The sequence below is a fragment of the Leuciscus leuciscus genome (genome assembly GCF_965113295.1).
Source record: "Leuciscus leuciscus genome assembly, chromosome: 20".
In the NCBI taxonomy this organism is placed as follows: Eukaryota; Metazoa; Chordata; class Actinopteri; order Cypriniformes; family Leuciscidae; genus Leuciscus; species Leuciscus leuciscus.
In genome coordinates this window covers 27114489-27136247 of record NC_138744.1, presented here as the reverse complement: position 1 = coordinate 27136247, position 21759 = coordinate 27114489, and the positions used below count along the sequence as shown (strand labels likewise).

General features: G+C 38.7%; 1 protein-coding gene and 1 long non-coding RNA gene across 3 annotated transcripts in view; one reads left to right on the top strand and one right to left on the bottom strand.

Moving 5' to 3' along the window:
• The window catches only part of grb10b (growth factor receptor-bound protein 10b), a 186696-nt gene that overhangs the window by 99656 nt on the left and 65281 nt on the right, over positions 1-21759 (bottom strand). For both annotated transcript variants that reach the window (XM_082150328.1, XM_082150329.1), the window contains exon 4: positions 2451-2658. In XM_082150328.1, the coding sequence (XP_082006454.1) occupies positions 2451-2658 (208 nt within the window). The remainder of the gene's footprint in view (positions 1-2450; positions 2659-21759) is intronic.
• On the top strand, positions 10857-20928 carry LOC309484261. Its single transcript, XR_014200795.1, has 3 exons — positions 10857-19785; positions 20292-20347; positions 20476-20928. It is a non-coding gene; the product is annotated as an uncharacterized lncRNA (long non-coding RNA).

Sequence of the window (21759 nt, the reverse complement as noted above, 5' to 3'; positions counted from 1 at the left end):
ATCATAGTGTGTGTGCTTCATTTAAGCTATTGTTTTGGAAAGTCTTTGAAGTTTTGATGTAATTTGCTCTGCTTTTTGGTATTTCTTACGGCTCTGTGCGTATAAGTATTTGCACACTTACTGTACACTATATTAAGAAATGTCTGAATGTTGCTGTTTTAAATAACACAATATCAAAGCAGGTATCGTCTGCAAACCAAATGCTTCACTAATTAACTTTACTTTTCTGATCAGTTTTCACAAAGACTTTTGGGCAACTGGTCCCAAGGTGATTTTTAGTGGATGTATGAAGTCACTTCCCCTCAACTACAGGTGCGCTTTATCATATTAACTAGAAACATGTTCCCCCAATGTTTAACGACAATATAGGTTCAAGTTCATTTTAGGGTACGTTTACACGACAACGATATGCTTAAAACGGAGACGTTTTTCCTTTGAGTTTTCAGCATATAGACAAAGCGTCATTGTCAAAACAATCCCCATTCACACGGAACCGTGAAAACGAATAAAACCCCTGTATTCTGCTGCCAGGCCATTAGATGGCGATGAAACACTATAGATTGAACACATAATACGCATTACGATTCATAAAAAGATTCACGTTTTTGTTGTTCACACGAGAACGTTTTCAAAAACTTGCACTTTGAAACTCGTTTTCAAAACTTTGCAGTTTTCAGGCACCCAAAATGCCATTGTCGTGTAAACGAATGGCCAAAACGCATAAAAGGTTTTACGTTTTTAGTTGAAAATGGTGTTGTGTAAACCATAGACATAATAGAGAGTAGGCGCCCTATTGGCCGCTGGGCGCAAGAAATGCGGCCGCCATCTTGAACCGGTCATACTCCTAGCTGCGTAGCAGCAGAAGAAACAAGATGTCGAGCACTGTGCAGCATATTCCTGCTCAAATCGGCGGACCATCACAAACAGGGCTCGGGGGATTACTTTTCACAAGTAAGATTTAAAGGAGCTGTATGTAAGAAATGTATTTCAATTAATCATAAAATGGCCCTGATATGTCACTAGACATTAAGAAATCATGTTCATTTCAAATACTTATATATCACTGTAGTCCGGCCAGGATATTGTCATTTAAAAAGTGAAGTTGCAGCCCTCAACTGATGTTGATGTTGTCATCTTGTGTTTTGGCCTGAAGCGCCACCCTCCACCTATCTACCAATCACGAAGTCAGTAGTGTTTCGGCATCGGGGTTGCCAGCTCTGCTCTAGTTACCACAGCTACGTAGCAGCCTACGTTCCTGCTGGATCCTGCAGCCTATCTGGCAACCTGGAGTCAGGGGGGATACACCACTCTACAGTAATTTGAAAGTGACTGCAGTACCAGTTTTGGCCACAATCTTACATACGGCTCCTTTAACATTACCGTACTATTGGTTGTATTTTGTGAATAGAATCAATAGACTTGATAAGTCATATTCCATAACAGTGACTTAGATTATAACGGACACAAAAATGCTATTGTAGAAATAAAACAAATATTACTGGAATAACATTGGCCAGCGAATTTTACACAAGTGGCACAGACTGTATTATCAGTGTTGGGCAGTCGCTACTTGTACTGTAGCTTAGCTAGTAACTTAGTATTTTGGTAGTAGCTTCCCTATTTCCTGAATCAAGTAACTTTTCAGTAGCTTAACTCCTTTATTTATCAAGTAGCTTGGCCACACAAGCTACACTTGTCTTGTCATGTGAAATTAGCGCAACTTAAAGTAGCTTCCTATGTAGTGAACTAGCCTACTGCTGTGTTTGTGTTACTTGCTACATTTGACTGGAAGGTAGCTTTTGTGTAGTGAAGCTTTATTCATGGCAGAGACTTAGCTCACTACAGTTTCCAAGTTGCATGCCCAACACTGTGTATTATTCACATGTAATTCACCCTAACAAAAGTAATAATAATATAATCATATATTGTTTCTTCAACTTATTAAAATATCTGACTTTACTGCCACTATCTGTTTCTACTTCTCTATCATATAGTGTGTGATTTGCGAAATACCTATCATAGCCTACATCACATATCATAGGGTGACCAGACGTCCCCGGTTTCAGGGTACAGTCCCCGTTTTTGGTTGCCTGTCCCTGGCTAAATACAGAAGAAAAAAACTACCTCTGTCCCTGTTTTGTTTTTGAAGACACAACATTAGGTTTTTCAATCAGATTGATAGTCAAACTGAAAATGTCCCCGTTTTTCTACAGTGCCAGTAGGCAGTAGCGGTCGATGCAGCGTCTACTCTCTATTATGTCTATGGTGTAAACAGTCCCTCAAACTCTATATTGATTGTTTTAAAATATCAGACGTATAAACTTGCTAAATGTCTTTCTTTAAAATAAACACCCACAATGACATTCATACATTTTAAAGTGTGGCTTCAGAGTCTAAATACATTTTGGGGAAACCGTATGTGTGCATTTCATATATTTTCAGGATTTTACCTGACAGCGAGGATGTGCATAGGCTGGGACCGCCGCAGTCTCTGGTGTGGGGAGGTGGACTGAGTGTGTGTGTGATATGCAGCGGGTCGGTGCGGTTGGCCATTGTGCAGCAGTGGAGTGGATTCAGTCTGAACACTGCAAGAAGTGTACAGACTCTCAAAGGAAGAGTTCATGTCATTCACCAGAGCTTCTAGATCCACGTCATCCTCTGGTAGGGAGAGAAAGGGGAAGAATATTAGACACACAAAACCACATCTATTAGTTAATTAGTTACCTTTTATCAGATAAGTATAACATGTTTATTAAAAGGTTGTTATATCGAGTAAAATCAAGATATGTGTGATCTAATGTACATATATCTGTCATCTACAGTTGCTGAGCAGGAGAACAGTTGTTTCAAGTCACATCCAATACTAAATTGGGTGTGTTATCATGGCTGGAACATTGTATTAAGCAAAAAAGCATCTTGGACTGGTACTATCATACAGTACATAAGTTATGAACTTTCAGAAATGTGTTTCATAATCACACCACTAGAGGGCGATCTAAGATTTAATAAACTCTCACAATGTAGTTCAGGGATGTGTAGACGTAACAATCCTGCTCTTAAGCATTAAAGGGATTTTTTTACCCAAAAATTTAAATGTTGTCATCATTTACTAACTCTCAAGTTGTTTCAAACCTGTAAAAATGTATTTCCTCTGCTGAACAAAGAATGTCCATAACCAAACAGTTGATGGACCCCACTGACTTCCAAATATATATCATTTCATTCTGACAAATCCTGGGAATTGATCTTTTTTAAGTTGTTTCAGCAGTACATGAAGTTTTTTTCCCATGGGGACCCGGGTACAACTGTTGTGGACAAATTGTTTTGGTCAAAATTGCCTTTTATACAATACCTTATCTAGAAGAAATTGATTACAATTGGCAAAAGGCTGGGTTACCTGTGCCCTCTGCAAGACCTTTTTCTGAAAACCCATCAGATAATCAGATGATCCCTATGTATTAATAGAGACAGGTAAGCCCCTTCTCTACTTAGAGATCCTGGAGAGCTATAAGATACATTCACACACCGAGGCTTTAGCACGGGGTAAAAGGCATGGGGTAAAAGAGACAAAGGTAATTTAATTTTCTTTTTCTTTTCTTTTTGTGTTGACTTTAGGGATAAGTGTTTGGGATGTGCTCACTCTGTTCCCAGTCTGAACCCAAACTCTGTTGAAACCAGACAAACAGGTCTATGCTCTGAAAGAGCTGTGAATATTTTAATTGAACATGGCTTATCAGCATGACAAAACAGCACTCTGAACCACATATTTGGCAAACATCAATCATGATGCAATTCTGTCCAAGCACTGAATAAGTCTATTTAAATCAGTGCACTAACGTTAATTCGAACTGTAAATCTAAATCTAACCTCATAACTTAGTAACATCAAACACAAGTTCCCATATATTCTGGCCACTCACTTCCATGAAATTAGAATGAATGGTAACTAAAGGTTTAAGGCTTCAAAATGGAAGCACTATAAAGGTATCATGAAAAAAAAAATCAAGGAAGTAGCTATAAATGTGGGCTATATTCAGAGTCTTCTGAAGCCATACGATAGCTGTGAGTAATGAACAGTCTGAAATTCATTCATAATACAGCTTAAGAGTTGTAACCAGTTTATTGAGTCCCAAAACTTATACCAGTGATCGAATCATTCAAACCAGTTTTGTGAAGTGCACCAAATTATTTGTTGATAAATCAGACATCCTTAAAATAGTCTGTTTCTCTCACAAAGCTATTGTATAAATTCAAATAAATTGAAATAAAAGACATTTAGGGCCTTATCTTGCGCACTTGACTTTGTACACCGACGCATGTATCGTTCCTATTTTGCACCCAACGCACAGCGGACTTTTCCCTCCACAGACGCATGTCGGTAAATAAGGAAATGAACTTGCGCTCCCGGGGGCGGTTCAGCGAAAAGAGGTGGCGTGTTCCAGCGCAAACGTTCCCGGGTGCTATTTTGCAGTTCCAGAAAACAATTCCGCCACAGACCAGGAAAAACCTAGTCTAAACCTAGCATACACTTTGCTTCTCTCATCTACACACAGACGCAGCAGTTGCCATTTTTGCAAACCATACATAATTACAAGGAAAAATATTCCACACGAGGGAAATCATTGTGGTGTCCATGAAGATGTGAAAAAATAGGCATAAATCTAGCTTACACATTTTCCAAAATTATTATACGCCTGTTTAACCTAAGCTCATTTGGGTGGGTTTCTCCCATCCACATACAATGTCACTTCTCTGTCTTTTACGGCCCTGACGAGAACGTCTGTCTCCTCAGCTGTGAACCACTCTTGGCGTGTGCCTGGCAAATCCACCGTTATAATAGTAATCCGCCATGGAACAAGCGCGCCTGCTTTTAAAGGGAATGTGATATGATGCTCTGATTGGTTTATTTCACGTTACGCCCAATCCACACCTATGAATAATGAAGCTACTTCAGACCAACCCATTTTAGATTTTCGTCAGGCGCAAGAGTAATTTATCCCGCCGGTATAATAGCAACAGCGCCCGAGATCCACCCACAAAGTTACTTGCGTTTCGCGTTTGATACTTGCGTTTCAGATCGTTAAATTAGGGCCCCAAAACTTCTATAGGATTTATTAAATTTTTTTTATTCCACTAAAAAAAATTATTCATACAGATTTGGAATTACATGAGGATATTTAAATAATGTTAATTTTCATGTGAACTGTTTCTTTAACAGTACAGTGCAATATGCATGCACTTGGCTTTCTGTAATAGAAACAGAAGCACATTTTTGTAAGTCCAGCAGAGGGTGCTAAAAGAAACAAGTGGATAAAAATCTAAACAAATTACACACTGGACAAATTCTAATATGTGGTTAGCATCCTTTTATGACCAAAAGAGCCAAATACACTGTCCGTTCTCAACCAGCCTCACTGAGGCATAGTAACCAATTTAGGCATTTACATTTACATTTAGTCATTTAGCAGACGCCTTTATCCAAGGCGACTTACAAATTAGGACTAAATTCAGCGAGTCATCATAAAGAGGCAAGAGCAACAACAACGCAGGAAGTGCTCAAAATACGAAGTTCAGGTATTATTCAGAGTAGCATAAACCTTGATAATTGGTGTTTCGATGTGTGGTGTTTTTTATTTTTTTTATTTTTTTTTCTATAAGGTTAAGTGCTCACGGAAGAGATTGGTTTTCAGCTGTTTTTTGAATGTTGTCAGGGATTCTGCATTCCGGATGAGGGTGGGGAGAGCGTTCCACCAGCATGGAACTGTGAATGAGAATGTTCTGGAAAGTGATTTTGTGGCTTTCTGTGATGGAACCACGAGACGTCGCTCGTTGACCGATCGTAGGTGTCTGGTAGGGATGTAGACTCGTAGGAGTGAGTGAAAGTAGGAGGGAGCTGAGCCTGTGATAGTTCTGTAAGCAAGCGTCAGTGCCTTGAACTTGATGCGAGCAGCTAGAGGTAGCCAGTGCAGAGAGATGAACAGAGGAGTGACGTGGGCCCTCTTGGGCTCGTTGAAGACAAGACGAGCTACAGCATTCTGGATCATCTGTAGGGGTTTGGTCGCACATGCTGGGAGTCCAGCCAGAAGGGCATTGCAGTAGTCAAGCCTAGAGATTTAGGCACCAATGTGACTGTAGGTGTACGTTTCAGAAAATAACTGTTTTAGATAGGGTTATGCAGGCACTCCAGAAGTAAACACAGTTAAACAGACATGAATGAAAAAAATTAAATAAAATAATAATAATGTGCACTGATAATCATTTACAATAAACACTACAATATTACAATAAAATAAAAATAATGATGATAAATAATTGCTAATTTTGAATTCATGTTAAGTCTAATTGATGAACAAATCATTCAGACCACTTTTGTCAACTGGATCAAACAATTAGTTGAAACCCAGCAGGCATTTCAACGTTTATTAATGGGTGAATCGAAGTCCTGGATAAAGGGTTCAATCACTGTTGAATTTTGTTTCGATATTACAAATAGAATACATTTTATTATTAACATCTTCATACGGATCTTGTTAAAAAGAGATTTACTAACAGCTTGCGCCAGCGCAAACCCTCTTTTGGCTTTAAAATATTATACTGTCAGGATTTTCTAAAGACACGCAGTGAAAAAGTTAGCGCTGAAAGGAGTGGACAGGGTTATTTTTGCGGCTGACCTTATTGCATTATGCATTTGTAGGAGTTTCCCTTTCAGACGCAAAATTTATGGGAGGGGAGTATTTAAATGAATCATGCAAGGTGATTTAGCAACTAAGGTTTGCGCTTGTCAATTTACTGGTATTTGAGCCATTTTTTACCGCTCCAAAAAAAGCACTTCAGATGCTAGATTGCGTTGGTCAATATGGAAATGATCCGGCTGCATCTGTGTTCTTTAAATTGGCAGTAGATCATGCGCAGAACATTCCACTCCCATTTGCGCTTTTTTGGAATTGCACTCACATGCAAATTTGCCCTGTTTAGTAAATCTGGCCCTATGTATTTTGTTCATGTTTTCACAAACATTTAACCTTAACCCTCTGGGGGGTCTTAGGGTTTTTTTGGGCCATGGTGAAGTTTTGACATGCCCTAACATTTGTTTTTTTTTTTTGTTTTTTTTTTCAGTTGATTATAAACCTATTAAATGGATAAAGTCAGATTACACTGTATCCAGCACAAACTCTGCTACAATAATATGTGTGCAACATGTATGTACATGAAAATAACATTTATGTGTGGTTGTTGAAAAAACAAAAAAAATAAGTCCATAAAACACATACTAAACACTTTTGAGTACCGGATCGTATAGAATTCTTATAATTTACTAAATAATTTGTAATTACAAAACGTTGTGAAAATCATTCTGTCCATAATTCATTTAAATCATATGATTAAAATTTTGTAAGACAGTTTTTATTTAGAAAGGAAATAAGTGAGGAGGTGCGAGTGATGTGTGTTTCACACCTGATGAGATAAAGACCCTCACCTAATGTGCCTTTCAATGAGGAATGTGACTGAGAGGGAACTACAAAAAATGCTGAATTCTGAAGAAAGATGTTTCAATGCTGAAACAACAACTGACATTTCAACCACATTTCAATGTTGAAGGTGAGTCACATGCTCAAAGAAATGATTTGTCCATGAATCAGAGATTTCTACATCTCTCATATACTCTCAAGAATGGGCAACAGAATTAGTTATATGGACCACATTTGTGATACTTTTAAGTACTGACAGTCGCAACATATTCATTAAATTGAAAAGAATGAGCAGGATATTCTTTAAAAAGTAAATGTTTGATCCATAATGAGAGGTATAAGATTTAGATTGGTCTTTTAGGGATGAAACAAAAGTAGACATAAGAAAGTTAAACTATTAATTATTTAGAGACATCCTGGAGACAGCAAATACATGAACCCATCCTTCAACCTTTCCTCAGGATATGAGGCATTCTAAAAGCTTTTACAGAAAATATAAAAATTTAAATCTGCTATGTTTCAGGTAGAGGCCTGTGAGGAGGGCCTGAGACTCATCTCAGACGTCTCTTATACATGAATGATTCAGGAGAACAGCTCCTCCAGCCCCGCCTTCATTAAATTATGTTCTTTTGAACTTTCTATTCATTAAAAAATCCTGATAAAATCCTGGTATGTGGTATCATATCATGGTTTCCACAATCATGGTTTCCACACACAAAATAAAGCCAAGCAGCACAAATGTTTTCAACTGTGATAATATTAAGAAATGTTTCTTGAGAACCAAATCAGCATATTTGAATGATCATGTGACACTGAAGACTGGAGTAATTGCTGCTAAACAATTCAGCATTGCATCAAAATAATAAATTAAACTTTTAAACATATTAAAATAGAAAACAGCTACTTTAAATTGTAATAACTTTTCACAATATTACAGCTTTTTCTGTATTTTTTATCAAATGAATGCAGCCTTGGTAAGCATAGAGACTTCTTTCAAAACATTTTGTAATTCAATTACTCAAACCATATTAGGGGGGCTGACATTTTTTATTATTAATTTATATTCTTTTTGTTGTTGTTGTTGTTGTTGTTGTTGTTTTTTCTGTTGGGTATTTATATTTTTACTATTGTGACACCATCTATGGTGTCCTTGAAGACTAGCATTGGATGTACTCCACCTAGTGGTTCCCTTTCGAAGTGGAACTTTGATGCTGCGTCTTGGTGTTGATGCTATGGGGAACACCATCAGCGTGAGCATATAAGTTTGTGAGTCTTTTATTCCTCCTAGATCTCCACATTGAGGTGGCAAAATAATGGAGGAATTTGTATTCGGCTCGTATAGTGTCTCCAGTGTAGTCAAACTATTCCTGTGTGGAGAGGCTGTTTGAGGATTGATATGTGAGGATGCCCCAATTGAAGAGTTTCTTGCAAGCTATGTCTCCCCTGGTGCTGCATCCTCTTTGAAGTCTCTTGATTGCCAATGCATGTTCAGCTCTCCAGGAAACTGAATGCACTCACTGTGATGAGCCGCGTTGAGGGAGCTCCCCTCTCGCTTTACTTTTTTCTTGTGAGTTTTCTTCAAGTGTTTGCACCTCATGGTTCAGCATGGCAGCTTCGATCATGGGGTCGGAGGTAGGCAGAGAAGAGGCAGGTGTTATGAACTAAGTCTATCTCCTCTGCTTACCACCTTGTGGCTCATGACAAGGCATATGCTGAGGCAGGCCTGTGAGGTCCTGCACACTATGAAATCTGCCCAATCCCCGCTCAGCAGTACTGCCAGAGGGTGGTATCCCCTCACAGTGAAGAGTGTTGGGACACAGGTGTTGTGGGGACTACATGCCCACCTATTGAATGGTCTGAAGCAGTCCAAAAAAAACAAAAAAAACAGTTGTGCGAGCCACAGATCTAGCCATTTGTGCCATAAAGAACACAGCCAGTGCATCGGCCATTCTATAGTTGCAATAGAGACATCTGTGATAAGGAGAAAGATAAAATCTTTCTTTTCAATGCTTTGATCTCACACTCTGACCTCTTCAGTCAGCCGGTGAGGCAGTCGTACAGATGTTTACAGAGCTGGGGTCTCAGTCAGTAGCTTTCATGAGATGTATATGTAGATGTAGTGTTGAAGGAGTGGTATTCAGAGATGGGAAACATCTTTCTCTCTCGCTCTAAGCTTACGCTGACGTTGTGGTCTGCCTACATAGACCTGCATGAGTTCTCCTAAAGAGAAGTTAAAGGGGTGGATGGAGTTGCAATATTCAGCTCTATTGCCCTCTCCAACTTAATAGGCTTGGAAAGTAGATTGGAGACATTATTTGTCTGCTTATAATTGCAGACAAATGCTCGCTTCTCTAGAAGAACCATGCTTAAGCCTTTCATCCTTAGGGTTGCTGCAGTGTAAACGGAATTATGGTGGGCAGTCTGCAAACTTCCCTCTATTTTCTCCCTCCCTAACTATTGTTGAGTTTTGAAGTAGGGATATATGCTCCCCTTGAATGTGTGTTTCTATAGGCAAGTCAGGGTATGAGCTGCTCTCCCCCAGTTACATTGGGATCTTTGGGATTGGGAGAGTTATTGGGCAAACTGCAATATGTCCTTCTCTTGTTTGCCTCACTTCCTGAATAATGGTAGGGATGTACGTTCCGTCAGACAAAACAGTTAATGACTTGCAACTCAGGCACTCTTTTACATTTACATTTACATTTACATTTAGTCATTTAGCAGACGCCTTTCTCCAAAGCGACTTACAAATTAGGACAAAATTCAGCGAGTCATCATAAAGAGGCAAAAGCAACAACAACGCAAGAAGTGCTCAAAGTACGAAGTTCGGGTATTATTCAGAGTAGCATAAGCCTGATAAGTGATGTTACAAAGGGAAAGGAAAACTTTTTTTTTTCTTTTTTTTTTTTTTTTTTTTCTATAAGGTAAAGTGCTCACGGAAGAGATTGGTTTTCAGCTGTCTTTTGAATGTTGTCAGGGATTCTGCATTCCGGATGAGGGTGGGGAGAGCGTTCCACCAGCATGGAACTGTGAACGAGAATGTTCTGGAAAGTGATTTTGTGGCTTTCTGTGATGGAACCACGAGACGTCGCTCGTTGACCGATCGTAGGTGTCTGGTAGGGATGTAGACTCGTAGGAGTGAGTGAAAGTAGGAGGGAGCTGAGCCTGTGATAGTTCTGTAAGCAAGCGTCAGTGCCTTGAACTTGATGCGAGCAGCGAGAGGTAGCCAGTGCAGAGAGATGAACAGAGGAGTGACGTGGGCCCTCTTGGGCTCGTTGAAGACAAGACGAGCTGCAGCATTCTGGATCATCTGTAGGGTTTTGGTTGCACATGCTGGAAGTCCAGCCAGAAGAGCATTGCAGTAGTCATTTTATACTCATGGGTGCTCCATGTTTGACCTCATGGACTGCCGTCTTACAATGATTATTGCCATTTGTTTCCACTTGCCTCAAAAACTGGTCATGCTGATGGTGTCCCCAATAGCATCAACAACAAAAGACACAGCGTCTCGTTCCCCTTTTCAGGGAACTTGGTTGCATACGCAACCTGAGATATTTTTCTGGTATTTATTATCTTTATGTGCTACTTCATTTGAGCAGGTGTGTCGAATTTGGCTGTTCTGAGTTAGAACCCTTTTCTGAGGCATTGATGTGTTTGTAGGTAGCACTTTGAGGGCATTTGTTGCTGAGACTTTTATTTTGAAAGCCGTGCGTGAAAGCTGTTGACTCTTCTGTCAGATACAGTTTGAGTAAAGAGTGCCTGAGAAAAATGCTTTGTCCTGATTCAGTATCTGCAGTCAGATGAGATGTTGTCAGGCTATATGTCAGTGTCATTATTCTAACGTTATTTTCGTAACTTGTTACGAAATAAAAAAAACTCTCACCTCAGAAAAACGTTATACTGTGTTTGTAGCACACAATATTCAATTGCATGCACAAATGCTAATGTGCACACTGTATATCACTTCATGATATATAAAGAGCAAAAGAAGTTACGAGCATGCAAAGTTGTAGTTACATTGTCAATTAGTAAGTCATGAAATTACGAAAAAGTACCAATAAACTACGTAACTGGTAAGTTGTGTATTAGCTGGGAAGGATTTACATGCAGGTATAATGTTCATTCTATTCATCGGGAGCAGCTTCGTTATGTTTCATTTACAGTTCAGTTCATATACAGTATAGGAATTAGGTCAGATTCCTAAAACCAGTTGAGAACCACTGTCTTAAGCCCTATTTGGACGGGATTCGTTTTACATGGAGAGGTGGGGTAAAGTAATTATTACCAGAGCTTCGCAGTGATTTTTGTCTCGTCCAAATGTGCCATCTCAGTAATCATTAAGGACGTTGTCAGTAATGATTACGGTGACTTTTATCTTCTGGAAAAATTACGTCAGGTAATGCTAACGTCCGCATGTGAATGTCTGTGATTGTATATATTGTATTATTATAATGCTTTTCTTCGTGTTTTTTGACCTACCTGAGCTACAGTTTGCACACAAATCTTAACCATGCTTTCATTTCAATATGGATGGTATCCGATGAAAAATTGTGATAATAAAATTAATAAATAGAGCCAAATCACAAAAAAGAAAGAAAAAAAATCGTATGATCACCTGCGATGGTTATTAATATGTACTGTATAACCAGGTCCTTAAACCAGGAACACACAACGCGATTTCCGTTGGATCACTGTATTTGTTTTCATTACACAACTGTCTGGGGTACCATTAGTTGCTGTTGTCTGCACATTACACAATCGATTGGCAACAGTGGGTCACACATTACCAAACATTTCAATGGGAAGAATCGCAGACAACTTTGTCTGGTCTACAAACTTTAGCCGGCACACACATAACAACTGTAAGGCCAATTATGAATGTAATATGATACTTACGACTGATCATGCCCAAAAGTGCAGAGTCAGAGACAGTTGCGTTCAGTCGGTGTTAACAGTCGGTGTTTAAAATCTGCTCCAGTCGTTGGAAACAGTCTGTAAGTGTGCTCAGTTCAGTCTTAGAATGTTTCAGCTAGTCGTTAAGTGTGTCCCCGGCATAAGTTTCACAATCAAACACACACGAGAAGTGATACAGGAAATAATGTAAGATCATGTGCGAGACTGGATTTCTTCCTGATAAAAGTTGTAGCCCTCAAAAAGCTTGCGATCCAAGTTGTCTGTGCGCTGATTTGCAGCAAAAAAGAAAAAAAAGAAGAAAACAAAAAAGAATGGTTGTTTTCAGAAGCCATGCTTGCTGATTCTGTTGCAGGTCTATTACTCCTCCCCCTGTAGCTATCCCTTCCCACCCATCTTGCTCTCTCATTGGCTGTAGATTGTCACCGATGTAATTTCCAGTCAACACATTTCACACTGCAAATTGCCGATGCATCGGCTCTTCTCTCAGATCACTTCTTTGATAATATACATTATGCGATTGTCACTCATGTGAACGAGCACCAACTTGCCTCCAATTTCAGGAATTTCTTCATGATACCACAAAACTTTCAGCAAGTAAAAATTGGAGCTATAATAATGTAGTATGTACCCAGAATTAGATTTTTGTCTTAAATGATGGCCCAAGGTTTTGAGAGTAATGTGTATGAAAAATGGAAGTTTCCAACGATTAGTAAAGGGGGATACCCAAACACACCCTGATACATCACTGATTTTCATATAGGTCCACTTTAGCAGTGGTGTGCCTGAGCTAATTTACCACTGTGTATCTGGTTCTATTAGTGGGATAGTGGCAAAATACATCTCAGCTAATCTACTTTTGAGGCTGCTGATTCTTTGCCCAATACAAGTGGTTAAATTGTTTCACTTAAGCCAAAGACTGTTAAAGACAAAGTTTTAAAAGCACCATGTTTTATAGCACTATATTTATTACTGAGTTCATTAGGCCATCCAGCTGGTGACAATTAGCATGCAAATTGTGAGTGAACAAAGAGACGGGAGTACTAAAAGGGGAAAGGAGGAGTCACTTTGGCAGGAACGTCCTGTAGAAGACCTGTGGGGGGAGATACGTGCCTCAAAAACACACACAGATGTATGTGAAAGGAGGCAGTGGAGCAAGTCTTTTCACAGATATAGACAGCACTCTAATAAGCTTTCCCAAGTTGTCTAAACAATACAGTGCCTTCATATAAGCACCACACAGGAGGGGTGGACAGAAGGGAAGGAGGGAGATATAAAGGATGGGGGATTCATACAGAGAAGGAGTGGGAGAAGAATAGAAAATCGGACCGCAAGTTTTATTTTAGTTAGTCATACAAGTTAGTTAATGTAGATGCAGAGCTGATCCTGATTCTTCATACAATATACTGTACAATACAGTGAATGGTGATGGGTCTGTCAAGATTCAAAGATTACAAAAACACACCAAAAGAAAGGTAGTTTATACGACTAATCTGCTATAGTTTTACAGTAGCTTGTGTGAGGATAATAGTGGAATTTAAGTACATTTTCACACAATATATTATTCTCTGCCATGTAATGACATGAGGTCACAGGATAAAAGTGATCACATTAGCGAAACTTCTGCGAAATTTTGTAGGCAAGGAATGTTCATTGTCAATAATGTAGCGATGCATGAAGTACTGCTTACTCAGAGGTCACTTCCAAATCCAGCAGCTTTATATTGGTAAACGCAGCAAATCCTCAATAAACTTGAAGCTAATGTAAAATCCACACAGATAGTTTTTTTTCCTCAAGTGTCCCTCACACAAAATTCTCAATCATGTGGATTCCTATTGAGATGACTGCATTTCACCTGCGGAATTTCACCATATAAAGGGAAATGTGATATATGATTATATAATATTAGATTAGATATATAATTGTAACCAAAACTGTTAGGTTACCAACATTCTTCAAAATATCTTATTTGCCATTCCACAGAAGAAAGTTATACAGGTTTGAGATGACACCTTAAACAGCTTTCTTGCAATAAGCAGTGTTTTAGGTGCGTATGTAAAAGTAGTCAGAGAGATTATGATAGCTAAAAATGCCCCTGGCAGTCAAGCAGCAGAGAATAAAAAGAGAGGGAAAATCTGGAAAAACAATAATGGAGATCAAGGCCTGTTCTTGGGAAACATCAATCTAATCAGTGAGTTTCATATACTTCACATTCTATAATCTTATAAGCCCCGTCCGCCCACCACACTAAAACCATTCTTTCTTCTAAAGAATGCAATGCACTGGATATTGCTGCTTAAGGGACCATCAGAACCATGAAGTGTAGGAGAGGCACTGAACTCAACAAAGGGATACCATGAATAACTCTGCAGTGGTCAGATCCAGCCTTCCAGTTTCGAACCCAGAACTAGTAACTATCTCAACTAGCAATTAATTAACATGATAGTTCATCAGAATTCTTAGCCTGGCAAGCCAGACCTACATCAAGATGTTTGGTCTGGCAACTCTCCATAGACAAGGCTCAATCCGAGGGGCGGGATAAACGACTGTCTTTCAAATTCCCTCTGCACGCAATAGGACAGCGCTTCAACCAACCAGAGTGTTTTCCCAACAGCAGAGCTACTTGATAGATTCAACTTTTGCCATATCTGGCCGGCAAAACTACGAACACATCTTCCTTTTTTTAAGAATGACTTAAGTGCCGTTCTTTGCTCTTTTCTCAAAGAAAAACTTAACTCCAAGTCCTCCAGACTCGCGGCCAAAGCCGATTCGAAAGACTGTTCTCCAGCAGCCGTCATTCTTTGTTTTCAAGTAGCAGCCAGGGAACCGTCGCAACTCTGTCGTCATATGTTAAGCCCGCCCCGCATACTCTATACACGACGTGATTGGCCTGACCCAATTTAGGTTTTTGCAGCTCGAAAGTCTATGGAGAGTTGCTAGACTGCCCTGGCTGCAAAATACATTTTACTGCCGCTAGGGTGCGTCTAGATTTCTAGGCTACAAAATTCTATCATTTACTCAAAACTGAATGACTTTGTTTCTTCTGCAAAAGGCAAAAGAAGATAAATTGAAGAATACTGGTAACCAAAGATTTTTTGTGGAGACATTTATCAAAATATATTATTTTATTTTCTGCTGAAGAAATAAAATCATACAGTTTTAGAATTACATGAAAGGGAGTAAATGTTGACAGAATTAATTTTTTTGGGTGAATTATCTTTTTAAGATCACTGGTCTCATGGATGAGGTTTTTAAACACAAATAATAAAATTTAAATAACCATATAATCATGCATAGTTAGCACAGAAAAAAAAAAAGCTACAAAACAAAGCTAAAACACCTTTCATATTTTGTTGCGGACGTGGCTGTGTATCCAATAAAACGCTTCGGATGAGATGTTAAACCAAGGTCCTGACTCTCTGTGGTCATTAAAAATCCCATGACACTTCTTGTTAAAAGTAACCAGTGTGTAATAAGCGCACTGGCCCAATTGTACTGTGGCTGTTGTCGCATCATCCAGGTGGATGCTGCACACTGATGGTGGTTGAGGAGAGACCCCTGATATGATTATAATGTACTCTGGGTGTATAGTAGTACATAGTAAAGTGCTATATAAATGCCTCATTCATCCATCCATTCATTTTTCTTCATTCAGGCATTCATTATTTCTATATAAGGGAATTTAAGTTAAGGGGTCATTGACAAGATGCTCATTTTCTATTAACTTATTCAAAAGCTTCCAGAATGAGCTCATTGAGGAACTCAAGGATGACATCTATACCTGCAGCCCCCCAGAGCATTTGGACGATTTGATCGACCTCGGCGTCTGTCTTGACAGCCGCATGGAGCTGAGAGCAGAGTCCAAGTTTTCTCCAGCAGGTTGTGGGCCAAACCCTCTGCACCTCATCCGTTCCTTGAACACCAGAACCACATGACAAGCCGAAGCCTATGCAGGATAAACAATGAAGTCTCAAAAAAGATTTCTGTCTTTACTGCAATGGTCAAGTTCATCTTGATGTTTCTTGTTTTGTAAAAGCCAGTGATCATCAGTGTGAAGGGAGGTCTGGCGAGTGGCATTTCTATTTCGGCGATTCCTTTCGTTGTGTGGACTGATCACAGGAATCTTGGATATATTTGATCTGTCCTCCTGATTCAATCAACAGCCCAATGGCCAAACAGAGAGTGCAGGATCTCAAGTGGATGCTGCACTGCCTGGACTCCCATAACTCGTATACTTTTAGTCAGCAGCTGATGTGGGCAAAGTATGCTTACAACTCATTGCTGGTGTCCTCGGCTGGGCTCTTCCCATTCATGTGTTCCCAGGGTACCGAAGCTGCTATTTCCTCGGTTCAGGCTTTCATCCAGTGCTGCCACCTCTGTGAGTAGGGGCATGGAAGTGCTGGTCCAGTCCAGGGGATGCACTGAAAGAACTGCAGACTACCCTCAGGAGGTGGTGCCCAGGTACATCTGTGGCTATATACACCATTGCTAAAGTCATCAGTCCGGCAGCAGTGCAGCTTCGGCTACTCCACTCCCTCGGTTGTGTCCACACTGTCTTTCATGTCTCCCATGTCAAACCTGTCTTGTGTTCTCCCCATGCCCCTTTTTTATTGTCTCACAGCTGTTTCTAGTCTCTCCTTGATTTTTGTCAGTGTGTTTTGTGCCTTTCACGTTTATATGTGCATCTCTCTTAGTCTTGTCAAGTTTATTGGTCTTGTCTGTTGGTTTAGTTTTTGTTTCGCTTACATCTCTGTCCTCTGCCCAGTTAGTGCTGTGGTTCCCAGTCCCGCCAGAACACAACAGACTGCCTATCCCGGTGCAGACTCTTGTACTCATCATTGGTTCTGGTCCGTGGATTCTTGGTGCTGATTACATTGTTGGACTGTATACCCGTGTTTGATTTTTTACAGACTGTTTCTCTGGCCTGATCCATGTCAGTCTGACCTCTTCTAATTTGCCCCTCTTTGAGTTGGCTCAGAGCCAGGTGGCTTGCCCCAGTCTTTTGTTGGAAGTTCTTATAAAATCTAAGTTTAGCATCTATCTGCTTTTGAGTATTTTCTTCCAGAAAATCTGATAAATATACAAATATACATACACAGATATTTGTCTTATATCTAATTATAGATTTAATTAACAACTTGACAGCAAAGTTGATTTCAAAGTCAATGTGGCGTTTTATCAACTTTGGGTTTAAGGTTTAAGTTTTACATAATTAAAGTAGGTTTTATATATTTAATTGACAACTTGACAGCAAAGTTGATTTCATAAGTCAATATTGTTTACTGGTTTTTACACATTTTTCATTTAGCTTTTAAAGCAGGACAGGACAGTCACTTCTGGTGTAGTTACACTTAAGCCCTATTCGCACAGGATTAGTATTATCTGGCGACCTCATGTGATTTAGAAATTACTAAATGTTCGGGATAGCGAAGCCTGTGATTTTACTCAAATTTACTGACTTTTCTCCCGGATATTATGTCAATAGGCTATTGCTTGGAAATGTCTTGTCGTTATTATAGGTTTGGCTGTATGATATATCATAAACAGAAGAATGTTCCTTACCGCATGCTGCTATATGTCATGTATTTGTCTCTTGTTTTGTGTGCAAACACATGGCCGGTTGTTTTGACTATGTGTTTGCATTGTCTTGTGTTTTGCCTCGTTTCCATGTTGTTAATGTTGCATTAGCGTCACCTGTTGTGATCATGTGTCCTTACACGTCCCTTGTTTCCTCGTTAGTATTGATGTTCATCAGTGTCACCTGTACCTTTGTAATTATGTGTTCTATGTAAGCTCCCGGTGGTTGTTCCTCAGTGCTGGTAGTGGTGGGCAGATCGAGGCTTCGTGAAGCAATGAAACAGTTGAACCAAATGGGCCATATTGTTTCGAGGCTTCGAATCAATCCGACACCCGTCTCAACGGTGACACCTAGTGGTCACTTGCAGGTGTTGATCTGAAACAACCTTGACGAGCCATTAAAAATTTTTTTTGTTTTTTTATTATTGTATTTTTCTAATATGTGAAGCTTGTAACCTGTTGGCTCCTCACTGTGCATAATGTTATTTTGGTCCTGCAAAATGAATATTAATAAAAGAAATCAAGCCACAATGTCTCACTTTTTTTTAGATTTTTATTTAAAAATATTAATTTCTCTGCTGTGGAAGGACTTCTTTTTTTACAGATAATTTCTCCAGCCTTTGAAAAAATCCTCTCACAAGGGACTCTTGTTGCTGACGTGCAAATATATATTTTTAGCAAAGACATACAAATGAGGAAAGATTACTGCTCTCTCTTTCCAGTAAGTTAGGGGATCATGAGTTCTGGGCAAATACGCAAATTTCAAATTCTCCTCAAATGGCACATCATGGATGATGTATTGTTGCAGTAGGCTAGCTGCCGATCACAATACACATCTCACTTTATTTGGGGTTTCTAAACGGAAATGCTCCCACACCACAGATGTACAGCATCTCTTCTGGGGAGCCTCCATTTTATCTATCTATCCAAATCTATCTATCTATGTATCTATCTATATGAATCTATCTATGTATCTAGATATGTATCTATAATCTATCTATGTCTCTAAATATGTATCTAGATATGTACCTAGATATGTATCTAGATATAATCTATGTATCTATATATGTATCTATCTATAATCTATCTATGTATTTATATATAATCTATCTATATATGTATCTATCTATTAATCTAGCTGTCTATATATATTTATATCTATGTATCTATTAATTTGTCACTATATGTATACTCTGTCTGTCTCTAGCCTATCAGTCAATGTGTTGTGTAAATTTAAATGTAAGCCTAAATAGCCTATAACTAATCAAATCGCACTATGTCACTATATCACCAAAAGTCCGCTATCTCAAAATCAAACTCCTCTCACAAAAACCCACGAGGTCAATATGCGTTGATTTCACTTTTATACAGATGTGCGATTGTGTGGTCTGTTCCCGACCGTGTCAATCAAACGCTGATTCGGCGGACCACACCTGATGAAACACTTAGGCTGCGTTCCAAACCGCATACTTCCCTACTATTTAGTATGGGAAAAAGAGTAGGCGAGCGAAAAAGTATGTACGAATCCAAAAGAGTAGGCGAGAATTACCTGGGTGACGTACTAATTATCGCGAGATTCGGACTTAAGTGCGTTCGAATATGCCTACTTTCCTACTATATAGTAGGCGAAAACAGTACGTGAAGGAAGCAGTACGTTCGAAACATCAGTATTCATAAAAGAGTAGGCGAGAAGTTCCCGGATGGCTTACTGCTTCCGGACAGATTTTTGAGTGCTCGACCGATGGATACTCTTCTATCCCAGGAGGCCACGCCAGAGGACACGTCATTATCAAACATCACAGAGATCGGAGACGCGGGTGCTTTCAAATGTGAGTAAACGCAGTTCCTTTTGTTAAAATTGCATGTGTTGAACTAGAACTACTGTAGAGTAAACTGTTGAATTGTTGAAGGTGTAAAGACGTTACACAGTATAGTATAGTTGTGATTTTGCTGTAAAAACACGTTTTATTATGTATAACGTTAGCTAACAGGGGAGCTCCAGTAAAGACACGTAAGTTACGTCTCTAAAGTGGATTTACATAAACCATATACATCTTAAAGACGCTTATTTTAAATCTCTATTTACATCTGACAGAAAAATCTTGAAATATCACAATATGAAATAGACATCTGAGTGATGAATGTGTGCTATTATGTAGAACAAATCTATGAAGTAACTAACGTTAAACATAAGTTATCTATTTTATTTGTCCATTAGTAGTTGATAAATTGAGGAACATTTATGTTGGATAAAAAGTTAAAACAACCTCAACATGTAAATGTAGTGTTGAGTTCATAAATCAGAGGTAATGTGAGTCTGGTCTGGATGTTACAGGGACAGATGAACAGATGTGTGTTTATCTGGTGGAGAGTGGCTCATGAAGGCTTTGAGTGAGTATACTACAGAAATGAATAACAACTATTTAAATCTTAAGTTGTAGTTTATTTTAATTATTGTAATTTCAAACAGAGCTATTACAGCACCTTTCTGATTCTTGATTTCTGTGCATTTGCTGCAGATCTTCTGTGGTGGAGCAGGGCCTGCAAGGGAAGATGATGGCGGCATTTGTGGAAAAAAAGCGTTTTTGTCTTCTAAATAATTCTGAAATCAAATGACATTGTGCGGTTAAAATTACTGCTTTTGTGTTATGTTTGTGCATTTTGTAGGTTCTGAAATGTCAGCGGCTGGTGTGAGCACTGAGGATGAGGAGCCCAGAGCTGAATCCTGGAAACGGTGCCATGGATGAGACCCTCCATCACTCCACTTGCCCTTATGAGACCTTCCATCACTCCACCTGCCCTTATTGCCTCAGATTGTGAAGCACAACACATCATGCAACAACCTCTGGCACGAGGGAACGGCTCACCTCTGGCGGTCAGCTGATTCATCAGAATAAAGCCGCAGAATGGGAACCGCTGTGTTGAGACGGCAGAAGGGTGTGGGGTTCAGCGCCTGTAGCCTACATACATACATGATTGTAGTTTGAATAAAGCTTTGTTTCATATGTTGACTTATGCATTTGTTTATTGTGACTTTCATTCATTCTTTTACTAATTTATTAATATTTCTCATTGTTGTCAGTAAATAAAATATAATTATTTAATTAATGCTTTATTTATTGGTTGAATGAAAATGTAGATATGTTCACTATATACACATCTAGAGTGTATTCAATCATGCATAGCTATGTCATATGACATACATTACATTTTGTTTGTTTTATTGAATTATATCATTTTCAGTAAAAAGTAATATAATTAATTATTGGTCAGCATTTATCGTTGTTGTTATTGTATGTTTTGGGGTGGGATAGCAATGCAATTCATTCTGAGGTAATATTAATTTTTAATATTAATGATACTTACATTTTTCAAGTATAAAATCAACAGTTTTCCTCCAAAGGCGAATCTTCGAAAAGCTGCCCTTTGTGCAGACATTACAAACGCTGAGGAAACCCGTTCTAGGTAGGGCTGTCGAGTTACTGATGTTATGAGATCTGTAAAAAATCTCATGTATGCAAACCCATATATATATATATATATATATATATATATATATATATATATATATATATATATATATATATATATATATATATATGGGTTTGCATACATAATATGAGATTTTTTACACAGGAAAAAAGAACCTACAAGGTTGAATATCTTAATATATATTTTCTTAAATAATTCATTATAATACATTTAAAAAAAAAAAAAAAACATTTTTTGTTATTTATAGGCCTAGGCCTGAGGGATGAAACGACAGTTAAATTCAACAAGAATAAGAGGAAAAAATAAAGCAG